Below are 19,973 nucleotides of genomic sequence, written 5' to 3'. Positions count from 1 at the left end.
AGTAAATATTTTGTCAACATTTTATGATAATTAAACAAGCCCAATTAATTTTATTCACTGTGTTGGGTACCACCTTAAGTCGTGCTCATATGATATTGTTGAAGTCATTAAAATAACTGAAACAAATTTCATAATGACACATAATTGTGTTTTCTGAGTTTGGTATAATTACTTCAATGCAGAATTATTCACATCGTCGATACCTGAATTGAGAATAAATCGAAAGTGACAAATATGTGAAATAAATCATGCTCTTTATTATCATGCGATGTAATCTTAGAAAATTTAAGGTATACTTACATATAAAAGAGGTTATCAAGAAAAGGGGTGGAGAAAAAAAAAAGAACGTCGGAAAGAGGTTGATCAAACTGCTGAAATAAACATGCAAAATTGGAGTAAAGAAGGGTAATTAATAAAAGATTGATTAGTAAAAATGGAGTAAAGAAGGGTAATTAATAAAACATTGATTAGTAAAAAGCAACGTCTTAATCAGAAGGAAAGAAAACAACATGAATATGTCATAAAAATATAAACAAAGAATTTCAATATGAAATTAATGTGAAGCTGAATTTTAATTGGTTAGCGCTACAGTGGTTCAGCAGTTTGGCCACACCTTCTTCCCTGCTGACGTAATGTCTGACGTTCCTTCTTCTTTTCGTCCAATTTGAAGGATACTCGCCTCCCTATTTTAATTTCTGGTTCATCTTCAGCTGTCTGTACGTTAGTTGTCTCAATGCTTGGTTTTATTTCCTTGTAAGATACTAAAAATAGAAAATTATGAAACTTTAAGTGAAAAGTAAAGGTTTATCAAAAAATGAACAGTTGTATAGGAGTAGAAGGCAATGGATGGATGATCTGGGATCTCCAAAAATTGGAAGTAACTAAAAGGTTAGCTTACTTCCAAACCTGAACATAAAAATGCTGTATTCAAACTGATACACAGCTACTTTTGCATAGGTATTATTTCTGTACTAAAAATCTGTAGTACTTAAAATTTACTTTTAATATTGAGTACTATTTTGTTACTTTAAAACTATTGTAATATTTAGGTACCTGTATTTTACAGTACTTAATTTGTACTTGAAATTTAAGTACTACAGATTTTTGGTTACTACCGTTACATTTCCAGCATTTTGAAAGTTTTTCTATTTCTAATCTCTTAAAATTATGATTTTCAAAGATGGAATATTGTATTATTTCTGTACCAAAATATTTAGTACAAATCAAGTACTGTAAAATACAAGTACCTGAATATTACAATAATTTTAAAGTAAAGAAATAGTACTAAATATTAAAAGTAAATTTCCAGTACTACATACTTTTAGTACAGAAATAGTACCTATGCAAAAGTAGCTATGTATATATTCTGTATTTACATCTACTTTTATCAGGATTTGCTTGCTCATTCGAGGCACGCACTTGATATCACTCGCGGTTTCGATGGCGTTCGTTTGGTTTTCTATGTTGGTGTTTTGTAGACTTATTTGTCTTCAGGTCGTTTTTCAATGTTTGTTATGGCATTGTTCGACTTGAGAGTTTGACTGTCTCTTTGGTATCTTCTGTGTCTATTTTGTAACACATACAATTATATCATGGAGGGTATCAGCAGCCCAGTAGCCAGTACTTCGGTACTGGCATGAAAATACGGATTTTTGTGTTATTAAAATTTGCTGTTACAAAATGTTAGAAATTATTATAAATTAAGGAATGTATCTCCCTCATGCAAAGCTCTGATTCCTTTCACGGATTTGGCTATACTTTTTGGACCTTTTGGATTATAGCTCTTCATCTTTTATATAAGCTTTGGATTTCAAATATTTTGGCCACGAGCATCACTGAAGAGACATGTATTGTCGAAATGCGCATCTGATGCAGGAAAATTGGTACTGTTAATGTTATTACTACAACTGGGTCGATGCCTCTGCTGGTGGACTGTTAGTCCCCGAGGGTATCACCAGCCCAGTAGCCAGTACTTCGGTACTGGCATGAAAATACGGATTTTTTGTGTTATTAAAATTTGCTGTTACAAAATGTTAGAAATTATTATAAATTAAGGAATGTATCTCCCGCATGCAAAGCTCTGATTCCTTTCACGGATTTGGCTATACTTTTTGGACCTTTTGGATTATAGCTCTTCATCTTTTATATAAGCTTTGGATTTCAAATATTTTGGCCACGAGCATCACTGAAGAGACATGTATTGTCGAAATGCGCATCTGGTGCAGGAAAATTGGTACCGTTAATGTTATTACTACAACTGGGTCGATGCCTCTGCTGGTGGACTGTTAGTCCCCGAGGGTATTACCAGCCCAGTAGCCAGTACTTCGGTACTGGCATGAAAATACGGATTTTTTGTGTTATTAAAATTTGCTGTTACAAAATGTTAGAAATTATTATAAATTAAGGAATGTATCTCCCTCATGCAAAGCTATGATTCCTTTCACGGATTTGGCTATACTTTTTGGACCTTTTGGATTATAGCTCTTCATCTTTTATATAAGCTTAGGATTTCAAATATTTTGGCCACGAGCATCACTGAAGAGACATGTATTGTCGAAATGCGCATCTGGTGCAGGAAAATTGGTACCGTTAATGTTATTGAAGCTAATGGTAGATTAGGATTTATTTCAAGCTAAATACAAATAGAGAATAATTATAAATAATATATACGAAACGCGCGTCTGGCGTACTAAATTATAATCCTGGTACTTTTGATAACTATATATATATTTGATCACCGATTGACAAGTCAGAATCATCTGAGAGTTTATGTGCGTTATGAGTTGCAATACAATGTTCCTGTTGTTCCTTTGTTTTCCTCTTATAGTTGATGTGTTTCTCTCGGTTCTAGTTTGACACCGGATTTGTTTTCTGTCAACCGATTTATGACTTTTCAACACCGGTATTCTTCTTTTGCCTTTATTCATCTAAAGAAATGCAGTTAAAACATGTTGACATTAATGAAAACGTCATTCCTGTTTATACCTAAATTACAACAGCAAATGTATTCCTTTATTTTCAGTTTCACACTTTTTAGTATATTTGAACATCATTGCTGTTAGACCTTTTCCACAGACCATTGATCGTTTTCAAAGCATTTATTTTGTGGTGTTCTGGTTAACAATTTCATTAATTGTCAGAGTTGCTTCATAAATATTGGATGTTAATATTTTTTTTCTGATTCCAATTCAAGTAAGGGTCAAAACCATAGTAGATAAACGCAAGCTAAAAGGAAGAAACAACCAGACAGTAAATTAAGGATAACACAGTGCATTTGTAGTACAATAATTCCATCTAAACTAATGGAATATATAGGTTACAGACGAAAGCAGACATGTTCCGCTTGTTGTTACAAAAACTACGTCATAAATTTTTCGTTAATAACATAATAGTTTATGACAATTCCTTTTTTTTACTTGCACTGACCAACATGACAGGGGCAACTAGATCTTCAAGGCATCATGATGACATTTATAAATATCAGTAGTTCGGATTTATCAGGGTGAGTATAAAAAAAGTAAAATAAAAAAAATACCGAACTCCGAAAAAAATTTAATCGTAAAGTCCCTAATCAAATGGCAAAATCAAATGACAAAACACATCAAACGAATGGACAACAACTGTCATATTCCTGACTTGGTACAAGCGTTTTCAAATGTAGAAAATGGTGGATTGAACATGTTTTTAGCGCTAAGCCTCTCACTTGTACGACAGTCGCATCAAATTCCATTATATTGACAACGATGCGTGAACAAATAGGGGTACAACAACAACACAAATCCCACCAAAAAGTTGGGGGATTTTAGGTGCTGCTTCACGTGTGGCACCCTTCGTGTTGCCCATGTTATTACAAAGCCGGTAAATAGCCTATATCGGTAGGTCACATTCGTGAAAAGGGAACGGATTGTAGTTACGACATAAAGAACATATCTGATATCATCTGTATAACGTATATTCCAACGGTCAACCAACTCGTGATGGCGTCCGTAAAATCTCTTTTGTCTTATTTTTTTGTTTTCAACGGACCCTTATAGTCAATTTCTAGATATAAGTCCTAATCAAATGGCAAAATCAAATGCTCAAATACATCAAACGAATGGACATATAGCATAGTATATCTTAAAATATAAAATTAGTAATATCAAACCTTTATCAAAATCCGATTTAAGTTGTGTTGTTTCATCTGCCTCGTTAATTTCACTATATCTCTCGAGCCTATTAAAATGAAATAATTGTAAAGATAAAACACAAGCAGTAACTCAATAAGTGGTATTCCAGTATCGAGTGTATGAATTATTAACAGTTTAAAAGTGTTTTCTACATTATTTGTAGTATAACTATGCACATCTGAGTCATTATTAGCTGAACACTAAGATGCAGTGTTTAAATTTTAAAGACCTATGTACACTCACCTCATATCGTGTTAGATCTTTGTCAAATTCTGGTAAAAAGTGTTTTTCGCGAGATTTTGCAAGACTAAACCTCTTCTAAATATTTCTTTCAACTGACTTTTTCAGCATTACTTTTTTCACCTTTTCCAAAGAAATTCTTGACGATGGTATATAATCACCATCTGCTTATGTGTAGTGTTTACGGTTGTTATGTCATTTATTAGATAACGAATGATATCATTCGTAGAAAGTCTATACCAGTTGAAATGCAATTTTTTATTTTTTTCACAACGTACTATCCTTCGAAGACAGATCAATAACATCGCTTATGTGAACGCTAGGGTTTGTCTGGATTTTTGTGTTTGTCATGCATCATTAAGTTATAGTTTGAGACCATTTGATCAGAGCTTTGCGTTTTGAATTTTCCCCAGAGTTCGGTACCTATGTGATTTAACTTTTTTCATATACATTAATACTTTCTTTGAACTAAAGAATTATTTTTAGATTGCAACTAAAAGTGATGAGATCGTACATATACAAAACTAGTAACTATTAACCCAGTACCTATACAATACTAGTAACTATTAACCCAGTACCTATACAATACTAGTAACTATTAACCCAGTACATATACAATACTAATAACTATTAACCCAAACAACATTGTGTTGACGCCATTGTATTCACTGTAGAACTAGCTAGACACGTGGTAAGATATAAAGGACAATGGTTACTTTTTACAGAGACATATATATACACTATATACACATGTATATATGTCTCTGCTTTTTAAATGCCAATAACGGTTTTAGATAAAAAAAAATAAATTAAAAATGAAAGAAATATATAAAATAAAAACATTCCGTATAGTAGTGATAAAAGCTACGTGTAAATGAGGTTCTGATCACAGTGCTCCAATATATTAAAACCCAAGGCATGCTGTCAATGTAATACTCACTCATGATGAATTCTAGGACTTATTGGGACACCATCCATAGATCCTGTACTTGGTTCCGAGAAAACATCTGAGTTGATCGTTTCGTATCTTTGTAATGGTTTAAATCTACGGTCTCTGTCCGATAGTCTTCGGCTACTATAGGAATCTTGTCTACCATTACAATATCAAATAAAATATATGGATTAATATGTTGTTTCTTAATACTACTGATAATGATATTAGGTTAGACATATATAGAACATGCAGATTTTAATATTGATGCATTGAAAAAAAAGTAACTTAGAGTTCAGATACGTGTATCTCGATTCAGATATGACGTCGTGTATCACCAATTTTATAGTATTTCCCCAGGGGTTTGACAGCATATGAATAATACTAATATATACATAATGCAAAAATTATAAATATCAACATCATATACCGTTACCAAAAAAATAATTAATCTATGAAGGTGTGATGTCCATTTTTCTCAGTGCAAATACTTTTCAAAAGGACGGAACAGTAAGCTACATATATAGACCCTCGTCCCTGTGGCTGCATGATATGTAATAACCGCAAAATAGCCAAGGAAACATGGCATTATAAGACATTTTGCATTAATACTATATTCATACACCATGTTGTATACATGTTCAAAATTTTAAGATGGTAGGGAAATATTTTTGTCAATTTTGGTAAAAAAAAAGTAACTTTTACCCGTAGGACTTGTGACTTACTTGTGTTACTCGTATAGATCCAGGATTCGGAAAAAAAGGGGGGGGGGGTGTAAAAAGACAGTATAATTGCTTACAGCCACTATATTGAACTTTGGAGGATAGCTGTCACATTGGAAATCATCCCAAAACTCCTTAGTTTTATTATTTAAACAAAATCGGTCACATTATTTATACTTTTTGTTACATATATTTATTTTTAGTAACAGTATAATACAAATTGTATAAGTTAATATATTACCTTCTAAAGTCTTTATTTTTCTTGACACAGTATTTACAAAAGAGAATTACAGCTATTACTATAATGAGTCCACCGAGTACCCCGGCCACAAGGATGCCGATTGTTATCTCGGTGGCAACTTGTCCTTTGACAGAAGTATATCTCTAAAATAAAGATATAATCAGTTATGTCATATCAGTTTTCACTGTAATATATACACTTTCAAGTTGTCTACTCTTTCGATAGACGAATTACAAAATACAACAGCAAAGAATGGTATTGAGTACTTTTATTCTGATAAAAAAAATTACAGACTCGTAAAAACTGATTGTCTAGATAGGGTCTTTTACTTCTGTATTTTTTAAAATTTATATGGCATTTCTTTACACGCCTTTTCTGTAAAATTCTAATTAAAATGATTTTTTTCAGTGATTTTTTATTCTTTACACCATTATTCATTATTTGATTGCCTTATACTTGTATTTTCCACAGTTAATCTTTCATATTTTGTATACATTCATTCTCTGTTCTATTTTCCCTTATTGTCTCAATTCATTATTTATTTACCATTATTATCTATTTGCTAAACCCCATCCAGACCCTTAAAGATTGTTCTAGCAGGAAATACTATAATTATCTCCCTTTCTGTCTGGACTTAATTCAACATCGATGAATAGAAATACAAATACCTAAATATGTATACACTTATCAATATAAAATTATTAAATATTATTCACGTCTAACTATATATGGTTTAATGTGTATAAAATACTCACCGATTGGCCAGGAACAAGTGTCGACTGTTGCATGTCGTATCAACCATTTATGATGTTGATCATTTCCTAGAATATACAAAGACATATGTCGTCACTGTGTCAACTAAAACAAACATGGCTGGTCTACTTTACACCACACATTTAAAATCATCATGTCGGCATTTCACAAAATTCATAATAGAATTTGATGATTCCTCAAGCAATTTACAGATAAAATATACAAATATCGATATTTATGGATCGATCGATATTCTGAAGCAAACGATACGTCATCAGCTGCCTTCGACATAACAAAGACTGGTTCAGCGTTGAGAGTAAAGTTGTGATGGCATTACACCCACACACAAACTGACACGATTCATTCAGTTTCTGATTGATCATATTAGATATGCATTATATCAATCATACAACAGAAAACCAATACTGATTTTATTGAGAATTAAGAGATCATACAAATTAGACTGATTATAATCAGGAACGCTATTCTGTGACGTAGGAATTCTGTATAAATTGTCGGATATTCAAATGAACTATATGTGTCAAAGCAAGAAGGTGCCATTGACTTGTACTGTGAGCAATATAGATTTATGTTTGGGGTCTCGCGAATTTTCGAAAGAGGACAATTAAGTCACAGAAATGCACACAAGGTTCAACTGAAAAGTTAAATATTAGAGATTTTGATCACATGAATGAAACCATGACTTTTTAAATATTGTATTACTTGAACCCTTGTTTTCTTTCCGTCTATAAAATCAGTATAATAGATTCAGTTGGTTCTCTCATTATCGAAAACTCTATCTTCTTATTTATATACAAAAAACGTTTAAAATGATAACTACGAATACAATGAAATATAGCACTATAAAACTACGGAAATAAAGAACGTTGCAAGTTCTTGGTATGAAAAGAGAATGAAGCGATATATAAAAAGAGTCAACAATATTAATCAATTTACATGTCGCAAGCATTAAAGATTACAATTTGGTGATGTAAGAGATACTTTTGAATAATTACACAGCTATGTGAAGTTCATTGCACTTAATCAAAATCAATCAAATAATTAAAGAAGCCAACATTTAATAAGAAAAGATATATGTAGGTCAAACGTGATCCAATGAGATATATGTAGGTCAAACGTGATCCAAGGCTGTTTATCGATTTCTTAACTAATTCCGGATGCACTTTAAAGTGAATTCGCGTGAGATGTTTATAAACTATGCTGACGTGACTTTGAATACTGAAAGCTGAGTTGATGCTTAATTTGATTGCATGGAGACAGATAGGATAAAATTGAGAATGTAAATGGAGACCGTGTCAAAGAGACGTACAACAACCCGACTAAAGAGCATAAATCAGCCGAAGTCCATCAATAGGTCTTCAACAAAGAGAGAAAATCCTAAAAGTTGTCGTATTCACACAAGGAACACAAATCAATGCGACAATTATCCAAACGAGCCCAGAAACCTAAATTCACCTGTAGACATTATAAATGCAATAGCTGGAATAATTTTTCCTTCCGATTATGCAAGTGTCGTCGAACTAATTACTGAACCCGTTATATATAACTATGATGGATATTTATCAGGTCGATATTAAAATATTGTACGACAAAGGATGGCAACTATCAATAAATCGGTAGGGATTAGTTTTAATCAGTAATAGACATGCACATTATGAAATTAATATCCCTATAGGCTTAATTGGTCATATATATATATATATTTTAACCCTGACGTGTTTGCCAATGTCTTGTCGATGATGGGTCAAACGTCTCTGCTTATTCCCATGTCGTCATTGCGATATCGACGAGTTCTTCGATGATTGGTATGGATGCCAATGAGACAACTCTTCATTAATCACAATTTGTAAAAGAAAACCCATTATAAATCAAAGTACGGTCTTCAACACGGATTCTTGGCTCACACCGAACAGTAAGCTATAAAGGGCCCCAAAAATGACTATAGTAAAACCATTCAAACGTGGAAACCAACGGTCTAATCTATATAAAAAAAAAACCCCGAGAAACGAGAAACACTTATGAACTACATCAACAAACGACAACTACTGAACATCAGGTTCCTGACTTAGGACATGTGCAAACAAATGCAACGGGTTTATTTTATAAAAGGAAATTTTCATTTTTTTTAACAAGACAACAAAGATGTCACTGTGGTACATTTAATATCACTTCAAAAAGATGGCAAATTCGAGATTGTTTTTCATGCTTCTTATTCTTAATACAAAATTTCCTTTTATTTAACATACAAAAATGAAAACAAGAAACAATTAACTTACAACAAATGAGTATTCAGCTGAGTTTTTCTTTATAGAATTCCCCAAATCTGATACTAGTAAAAGGAAGGGTACTTGTTTATCTTAACACTATAGTAGGTGCTAGTACGTTAAACTATTCTGTGTTAAAGTTAGTCAAACGATATGAACAAGGGATTGTTAAATAACGTTAAATACGTCGTAACTATCAGACTTATTGTACCTAATAACTTCATAATAAAATTGAGGGGGAAATTATTACATAAATCCAATTTTGAAATCCCTACTGATAAGAATCATGAGAGAAGCTTCCGGTTAATATTGCACCACGGAAATGTACATTGTGTGTTTTCAAATGACTGAGCGCAAGAATCGATTTTACCTTAATAGTGCTTTTCCAATTAAATGACTCTTACTTGAAGAGAAAAGATCAAATCTATTGAACACAGTTGTAAATTAGGAAAATCAAGGTTCTTAATTAATCGTCGGTGTCAGTTTAATTGATTTGATAGATCTTTGTACTTTATTTGGTGGTGCACTGGACGTTAAGCAACCAACAATAAATCAATTATTGAGGGGGGAAGGCCTTCATTTGCACGCTGTAATGGAACTGGAGACTCATTGAAAACGTGTTCCTCACCAGGCATTCATCTTATCCAAGTGTAATCAGCGGAGGATCCAGGATAAGGCGTAGACGGTACATTTGTATAGGCCCCCCTTTTGATCGCCCCATTTTTTTTTAAAACTCATGTTTTTCACGATTTATATTTATTTCCCCTAAAATTGTCCGAAATCTATTACGTCTCTGAAGTTATGCCCCCATTTAAAAAAAATCATCATCCGCTTCCTGATTACCTTGTCACAGTAAAATGGTTCCTCTTTACCGAAATTCATCTGGTACCTATTATTAACAATACTATAATACCTGTTTCCTCTGGAACAAGTATGATAAACCTTTTATTACATCGGAACAAATAATGTAATATTTCAGAATACATTTTTCATTAGAAACTTGTATTTTACAGGAACTACTTTTCCATGACAACCTTGGGATCAATCAGGTGACGTCATACTTGCACCAATAAAAAGATTCCTTTAGGTATAGAATAAATCTCTTCATGATGCTCAAATACTATAGTCATGTCGAATGCTTATGGTAGTCAAAAACGATTGAACACAATGGTAATATAAACTGTGTCATCCACTATAAATGTTTTCATTACTTAAATTTTTAACTGTCCTTATTCGTTACGAATCAATTGACCTTAATTAAAATAACGAAAAGAAAATAGAGTTTCTGTTCTCTCGTTATAATAATGAATGTCTTCTGTATATCAAAATAATTTATCTGTGACCTTTAAATGCAAGACAATAGAGAACTTGACAACTCGTAAATTATACCATTCCAGTAACAGCCACATACTTTAAATGTTAAATGTCATCGAAGTGTTCTCAGTTTCTGGGAAAATAAATTAGGATCCTTTAATAATTTAGCAGTTAATGAAAGGAAACGTCGGTTTCTTTTTTTGATATTTTCTGGGAAATTCTATCAGAAAACCGGACAAGTTTCAGTTTCGTCAATGATGTAAAAACCGACAGCCATTAAAATTGTTAAAGATCATTTTTGGTTTCTGGTTGCCACCTTGGTGTTTCATTTTTTCTTTTGTTTTTGTAAGCATTACACTCATCATTGTTTCTTTAAAACCTGACATGTATCAGTATGCTTGCTCCTGAAATAAATACTTGCAGTTGTGGAGGCCTAGGCTCTTGTGATAAATCATTGCAGTCGCCTTAGAGTCTAAACTCCAGTGATAAATCCTTGCAGACGCATAAGTGGTCTATACTCCAGTGATCAATTCTTGCTGTCGCATTAATGTTCGATGTTCTTGGGGTAAATACTTGTAGTTGTGGATAAGTGGTTTATGCTCCTGTGTTCAATCCTTGTAGTCGCATAAGGGGTGTAAGCTCCTGTGATCATAAATCCTTGCTGTAGTATTAATGTTCGATGTTATTTGGGGTAAATACTTGTAGTTGTGGCTAAGTGGTCGATGATCCTGGGATGAATCACTGCAGTTGTGGATTAGTGGCCTATGCTCTTCTGATAAATCCTTGCAGTCGCATTAATGTTCGATGCTCTTGGGGTAAATACTTGTAGTTGTGGCTAAGTGGTCGATGCTCCTGGGATAAATCACTGCAGTCGCGTTAATGTTTCATGAAAATAAGCGTTAATGCCACTTTCAACACTATTGTAATAATTTGTGGTGACTAGTTTATATTGGTGGAGGAAGCCGCATTGCCCAGAGAGAACCACTGGCCTTCAGTAGGAAACCTGTTATGGTATACTTAATTGTTTCAAATTAATGTATTTTCAACTCTTTGGTTTCCTAAAAAAATCCAACGATCATACCTTTTGTCAATTTTCTGATGAAATTTACCAAGATAATATATTCGAAGAATGAGGGCCATAATATATTAAGGAATAAGCTCTTATCCGTCTTCAAAGGAACCAGAACTAAGAAAGAAAAAAAATAGTGTACACACAATATCAGAGGCTGATTTAGGAGGGGGGACCCTGGCCCCAATGTTTGTGGTAAAAATTTGTTTGATTATATAGGGAATTACTTAAACGGATCCCCTCTTAGGCAGTCAGTGACACCCCTCTTATGATTTGTTATGGGTCCGCCACTGAATGTACATGTACATAGTTATAATTTGTAGCATGACTAATGTGTACGTTTACCAACAAATCTGTGGAAATGCATCAATTTTGAATTAGTAGATCATATTACTTTATTTAATGTCTTTACAATTTTATCGACCTATAAACACGATAATTAACGGCCCCAACATTATACCTCGTTCTTTTTATGACATTTTTACCCTGAGGAAAACGTGGTCTATTGTAGGTGTTATTTCTACACAGAATCACCAAAAGGTGACCAACTACATCTATAGATTAATTCATCTTTAAGGATATTACTCTTTCAACAAAAAAGCTAAAATCAAGCTTGGAAGTTATATATATATACTATATAATGGTTTGTTGGATAAAATACTAAATAAAAGATAGATTAACGCCAATGCAATAAGACAGCAAGCTTCAAATATAACACTTGGTCGGGAAGAATACAGTCTTACTGATTAGCAAGCACAATACCATTAAACGTAGTGAGAGTAAACACATATAATGTGGACGTTGGGCGCTTTAACGGAGAATCAGTGGTAGACGAGATGCGCATACGGCGTCAAAATTCCAAGCCTGGTATCTCTGAGTTTGATGCGGTATATTTTTCTACTAACTTTTTATCTCAATTAATTGATACTATATAATGTTAGTGCCTGTCCCTTGCCAGGACCCTGTAATTGATACTATATAATGTTAGTGCCTGTCCCTTGCCAGGACCCTGTAATTGATACTATATAATGTTAGTGCCTGTCCCTTGCCAGGACCCTGTAATTGATACTATATAATGTTAGTGCCTGTCCCTTGCCAGGACCCTGTAATTGATACTATATAATGTTAGTGCCTGTCCCTTGCCAGGACCCTGTAATTGATACTATATAATGTTAGTGCCTGTCCCTTGCCAGGACCCTGTAATTGATACTATATAATGTTAGTGCCTGTCCCTTGCCAGGACCCTGTAATTGATACTATATAATGTTAGTGCCTGTCCCTCGCCAGGACCCTGTAATTTATTGTCGTTTGTTGGTGAATATAATATTTGTTTTTAGTTTATTATTTTACACTTAAATCACGCCGTTAGTATTCTCGTTTTGGATTGTTTTATGTTTGTCATGTTGAAACCTGTTGTAGCTGGATATGGAAAATCGGTTTTGCTCATTGTTGAATGCTATATTAATTTACTACTGTGTCATTCTGCTAATGGTAGAAAGTTGTCCTGTTGACAATCAAGTGTATCACATCTCAATTTTTTAAAGAATTTAAACACAAATACTTAAGTAGCATTGCGAAAAAGAAGAAAAAAGCACCTAGGAAAGTTATATCATTGTAACAAACATATGTGGGGTTTACGTCAATAAAACAACATCCCAACGTAGTAAACAACCAAAGACAACTATAGGTCAAGAAACAACATATCTCTACAATAGGTCAGGCTCTAAGTCGTCAACATAAGTAAAACATGCGAAGTTAAATTTAACAGTGAACAACCTGATGTTCAGTGGTTGTCGTTTGTTGATGAAGTTCATAAATGTTTCTCGTTTTTGTATATAGATTAGACCGTTGGTTCTCCTGTTTGAAAGGTTTTCCACTAGTCATTTGTGGGTTCTTTATAGCCTGCTATTCGATGTGAGTCAAGGCTTCGTGTTGAAGACCGTACTTTGACCTATAATAATTTACTTTCACAAATGATGACAGTCATGGATGGAGAGTTTTCTCATTGGCACTCATAACTCGTAACATGCATAAACATGTGTTTTGTTTTTTTTTTGACAGATTTTTGTCTTAGAACTCCATTAGTACTATTCTTACAGGAAAAAATGCTTTTAGAAAATTAATAATTTGGACAGGGCATGACAGAAAAGGAATTTAAGCTTTGATCATGACCTTCTATTTTTTCAATAAATTTGAAAGAAAGTTTTAATTCATCAGCTAAATAAAGTAAAGGACTTCAATTCCCTATGATGGTGACGCTGTTTAACCTTCAATTCCCTATGATGGTGACGCTTTTTAACCTTCAATTCCCTATGATGGTGACGCTGTTTCACCTTCAATTCCCTATGATGGTGACGCTGTTTAACCTGTTTGGGCATTATATAGTCTTACTTCAATTCCCTATGATGGTGGCGCTGTTTAACCTGTTTGGGCATTATATAGTCTTACTTCAATTCCCTATGATGGTGACGCTGTTTAACCTGTTTGGGCATTATATAGTCTTGCTTCAATTCCCTATGATTGTGACGCTGTTTAACCTGTTTGGGCATTATATAGTCTTACTTCAATTCCCTATGATGGTGGCGCTGTTTAACCTGTTTGGGCATTATATAGTCTTACTTCAATTCCCTATGATGGTGACGCTGTTTAACCTGTTTGGGCATTATATAGTCTTACTTCAATTCCCTATGATTGTGACGCTGTTTAACCTGTTTGGGCATTATATAGTCTTACTTAAATTCCCTATGATTGTGACGCTGTTTAACCTGTTTGGGCATTATATAGGTCATTCATTCATTATTTTAGTTCATTCATTGTTTGCATCTTTGATTATCAACTTCCACCGATATTGGCTTTGTTTGTAAAACTGTGAAACTGATAATAAAGGAATTAGTTACGCCTCTTTCACAACTCCACAATTATGAGTTGTTGTTTTTTGTGAAAAACTGATATTCATGTATGATGATTTATTATTCTATTTAGTTTGTAAAGGTCAAAGGATATATTTATTAAGTACAGAATGGTTTATGATGTTTATTATGGATCACATGACAGAAAAATTGACTTTTTCTTTCTATCTAATTAAAAACAATTTAGCCTCAGCAAAAGAGATCGTCGCTAACATCAATGGCTACGTGTATTGATATAACAAAAAGGCAATTTTTAAAACAAGATCTATTATTTCGGTTGCAAGTCATACTAAAATGTCTTTTGACGCCATTAGAAAAAAAATAATTTATTTAATCTACACACAGGTGCTTAGAACTTTACATATAATACTTGATATCAAGGAACTATGACACCGAAATCTGCAAATACGGACGTTAGGAACCTTTTTGTTTCGGTAGGGTTCATCTTAATTGCTATAAATAATGACCTTTCATAAAAAAAAAAATACCCAAATATTCCAGAGCACAGCAACAACTTTTGGATGCACGAACAAGGGTCCAACGTAAGTTGACTTTTGACCTATTTACGTATTGTTCAATATGTGCCTCAATTCAAAGAGCTTTGTGACGAGAGAGGGAGAGATATTTTTTAATATTCTATGCCTCTGTGATGTCTTTGATCTGCGGAAAAAAACTGTCGTTTCCTTTGTTGTACAAATCAAACTCATTTCGTGGTGTCGCCCTCTAGCAATACTATCCTAATTAATTGTCTTTGAAACAATATCCTTTTTAATCAAAGTTACCATTAAGCTTATTTGAATAATCATTGAAAACCATAAGTATGACTTTATAGAGTTTAATGTCACCTAATATGTGTCATGACCAGATTAAAAACTGAATAACATTGTACTTGAAACATTGTCAGTGGATTTACGAATGGTCTAAATTGGACCCAACCTCCACCATCCGTTAACATCATATTCTCAAAACGTCCGATAAAAATCAAACCCAGGTCATTATAAAAAAATGTCTACGTCATAATGTATGCACATTAAATATCAATTCTGAAGTCTTAATGTGCATTCGTCTTGCGTTTGAATATAAATATGAAATTATAGATCGTCATTTATGGGATGGTATGAACATTCAGAAGTTGACGACTATGATACATTTTTTTGGTAACTGATGTACCCTCTAATTAGGAATAAGAAAATAATATGACATATCCAATAAGAATCAGGGTAAGTGGGAGTCTGAAAATGAATTGTCTTAATTGGGTAGAATTAGTGGGAGGGGAATCCCTAAAGATAAATATGATACATGCATAAAACCAAGGGCAAGTTTCCTGAAGTATGATAGTGATAAATACAATAACACAAAAACTTATGCCACACCATGTGTCAGCCTTATTGACACAAAGACGTAGAAGATGACTTTGAACAGAGGCGAACACAAAAACCAATGCAACAACATATGTCAGCCTTGTTGACCCAAAGAAGAAGAACACTTTGAACAGAGGCGAACACAAAAACCAATACCACACAATATGCCAGTCTAGTTGAACAAAAGAAGAAGATCACCTTGAACAAAGACGAACACAAAAAACAATGCTTCACCATATGTATAACACATTGAAAAAGGCGAACACAAAAACCAATACCACACCATTTGTCAGCCTTGTTGACCCAAAGAAGAAGAACACTTTGAACAGAGGCGAACACAAAAACCAATACCACACAATATGCCAGTCTAGTTGACCAAAAGAAGAAGATCACCTTGAACAAAGACGAACACAAAAAACAATGCTTCACCATATGTATAACACATTGAAAAAGGCGAACACAAAAACCAATACCACACCATTTGTCAGCCTTGTTGACCCAAAGAAATAGAAGAACACATTGAAAAAAGGCGAACACAAAAACCAATACCACACCATTTGTCAGCCTTGTTGACCCAAAGAAGAAGATCACTTTAAACAGAGGCGAACACAAAAACCAATGCCATAACATATGTAGAACACATAGAACAAAGGCAAACACAAAACACACTGCCACACCATATGTACAACACATTGAACAAAGGCGAACACAAAAAAAAACTCACTGCCACACCATATGTATTCTTCAGTACTGACGCCTATTGACCCGAAGAAGAAGAAGAATACTTTGAACAGAGGCGAACACAAAAACCAATACTATACCATATGTAGAACACATTGAACAAAGGCGAACACAAAATACACTGCCATACCATATGTACAACACATTGAACAAAGGCGAACACAAAAAATACTCACTGCCACACCATATGTATTCTTCAGTATTGAAGCCTATTGACCCAAAGAAGAAAAATGCTTTGAACAGAGGCGAACACAAAATCCAATGCCACAACATATGTAGAACACACTGAACAAAGGCGAACATAAAACACACTGCCACATCATAAGTACAACACATTGAACAAAGGCGAACACAAAAAAAAAAACTCACTGCCACACCATATGTATTCTTCAGTATTGACGCCTATTGACCCAAAGAAGAAGAAGAACACTTTGAACAGAGGCGAACACAAAACCCAATGCTACACCATATGTAGAACACATTGAACAATGGCGAACACAAAATACACTGCAATACCATATGTACAACACATTGAACAAAGGCGAACACAAAAAATACTCACTGCCACACCATATGTATTCTTCAGTATTGACGCCTATTGACCCAAAGAAGAAGAAGAACACTTTGAACAGAGGCGAACACAAAACCCAATGCTACACCATATGTAGAACACATTGAACAATGGCGAACACAAAATACACTGCAATACCATATGTACAACACATTGAACAAAGGCGAACACAAAAAATACTCACTGCCACACCATATGTATTCTTCAGTATTGAAGCCTATTGACCCAAAGAAGAAGAACACTTTGAACAGAGGCGAACACAAAACCCAATGCTAAAACATATGTAGAACACATTGAACAAAGGCAAACACAAAACACACTGCAACACCATTTGTACAACACATTGAACAAAGGTGAACACAAAAAATACTCACTGCCACACCATGTGTTTTCTTCAGTATTGACGCCTATTGACCGAAAGAAGAATAAGAACACTTTGAACAGAGGCGAACACAAAAACCAATGCTATACCATATGTAAAACACATTGAACAAAGGCGAACACAAAATACACTGCCATACCATATGTAGAACACATTGAACAAAGGCGAACACAAAATACACTGCCATACCATATGTAGAACACATTTAACAAAGGCGAACACAAAAAATACTCACTGTCACACTATATGTATTCTTCAGCATTGAAGCCTATTGACCCAAAGAAGAAGATAAATACTTTGAACAGAGGCGAACACAAAAACCTATACCACACCAAATGACAGTCTTGTTGACCCAAAGAAGAAGAAGACCACTTTGAACAAAGACGAACACAAAAAACAATGCTTCACCATATGTAGAACACATTGAAAAAAGGCGAACAAAAAAACCAATACCACACCATTTGTCAGCCTTGTTGACCCAAAGAAGAAGAACACTTTGAACAGAGGCGAACACAAAAACCAATACCACACCATATGTCAGTCTTGTTGACCCAAAGAGAAAAGAATAACACTTTGAACAGAGGCGAACACAAAAACAAATACCAAACCATATGTCAGTCTTGTTGAACCAAAGAAGAAGAAAAACTATTTGAACAGAGGCGAACACAAAAACCAATATCACACTATATGTAAGCCTTGTTGACCCAAAGAAGAAGATCAGTTTGAACAGAGGCGAACACAAAACCCAATGCCACAACATATATAGAACACACTGAACAAAGGCGAACATAAAACACACTGACACACCATATGTACAACACATTGAACAAAGGCGAACACAAAAAAAATACTCACCGCCACACCATGTGTATTCTTCAGTATTGACGCCTATTGACCCAAAGAAAAAGAAGAACACTTTGAACAGAGGCGAACACAAAACCCAATGCTACACCATATGTAGAACACATTGAACAAAGGCGAACACAAAATACACTGCAATACCATATGTAGAACACATTTAACAAAGGCGAACACAAAAAATACTCACTGTCACACTATATGTATTCTTCAGCATTGAAGCCTATTGACCCAAAGAAGAAGATAAATACTTTGAACAGAGGCGAACACAAAAACCTATACCACACCAAATGACAGTCTTGTTGACCAAAAGAAGAAGAAGACCACTTTGAACAAAGACGAACACAAAAAAACAATGCTTCACCATATGTAGAACACATTGAAAAAAGGCGAACAAAAAGACCAATACCACACCATTTGTCAGCCTTGTTGAACCAAAGAAGAAGAAGAACACTTTGAACAGAGGCAAACACAAAAAAACAATACCACACCATATGTCAGTCTTGTTGACCCAAAGAAAAAAAGAATAACACTTTGAACAGAGGCGAACACAAAAACAAATACCACACCATATGTCAGTCTTGTTGAACCAAAGATGAAGAAAAACAATTTGAACAGAGGCGAACACAAAAAACCAATATCACACCATATGTAAGCCTTGTTGACCCGAAGAAGAAGATCACTTTGAACAGAGGCAAACGCAAAAACCAATGCCACAACATATGTAGAACACACTGAACAAAGGCGAACATAAAACACACGGCCACACCGTATGTACAACACATTTAACAAAGGGTAACACAAAAAAAACTCACTGCCACACCATATGTATTCTTCAGTATTGACGCCTATTGACCCAAAGAAGAAGAAGAACACTTTGAACAGAGGCGAACACAAAAACCAATGCTACACCATATGTAGAACACATTGAACAAAGGCGAACACAAAATACATTGCCATACCATATGTACAACACATTGCAAAAAGGCGAACACAAAAAATACTCACTGCCACACCATATGTATTCTTCAGTATTGAAGCCTATTGACCCAAAGAAGAAAAACACATTGAACAAAGCGAACACAAAAAATACTCACTGCCACACCATATGTATTCTTCAATATTGAAGCCTATTGACCCAAAGAAGAAGAACACTTTGAACAAAGGCGAACACAAAATACACTGCCACACTTTATGCAGAACACATTGAACAGAGGCGATTCACTTAATCTAGGATTTACATACATATGTAAACCAGGTGCTCCGCAGGGCGCAGCTTTATACGACCGCAGAGGTCGAACCCTGAACAGTTGGGGCAAGTATGGACAAAACATTCAAGCGTGATACAGCTCTGAATTTGGATTGTGATCAAATTTTTGACATTACATGGTTTTTTTTACACAAAACAAATTTCAAGATTTTACAAA

At 34.2% G+C, this 19,973-nt stretch overlaps 1 protein-coding gene across 3 annotated transcripts in view; it reads right to left on the bottom strand.

Annotated features, from left to right (window-relative positions):
- The window catches only part of LOC143064617 (uncharacterized), a 38,986-nt gene that overhangs the window by 4,779 nt on the left and 14,234 nt on the right, over positions 1 to 19,973 (bottom strand). For 2 of the 3 annotated variants that reach the window (XM_076237565.1, XM_076237574.1), the window contains exons 2-6: positions 7,059 to 7,124; positions 6,304 to 6,446; positions 5,350 to 5,499; positions 4,148 to 4,215; positions 614 to 761 (exon numbers count right to left, since the gene is read on the bottom strand). In XM_076237565.1, the coding sequence (XP_076093680.1) occupies positions 614 to 761; positions 4,148 to 4,215; positions 5,350 to 5,499; positions 6,304 to 6,446; positions 7,059 to 7,091 (542 nt within the window). In that variant the 5' untranslated portion in view covers positions 7,092 to 7,124. Of the gene's footprint in view, positions 1 to 613; positions 762 to 4,147; positions 4,216 to 5,349; positions 5,500 to 6,303; positions 6,447 to 7,058; positions 7,357 to 19,973 lie in introns of those variants that run through there. The other variant, XM_076237581.1, reaches the window with a different exon arrangement.

This window comes from Mytilus galloprovincialis, chromosome 1 (genome assembly GCF_965363235.1).
Source record: "Mytilus galloprovincialis chromosome 1, xbMytGall1.hap1.1, whole genome shotgun sequence".
Lineage (NCBI taxonomy): Eukaryota > Metazoa > Mollusca > Bivalvia > Mytilida > Mytilidae > Mytilus > Mytilus galloprovincialis.
Note: the sequence above shows the minus strand (reverse complement) of the source record. Positions and strands in the feature narration are given on the sequence as shown.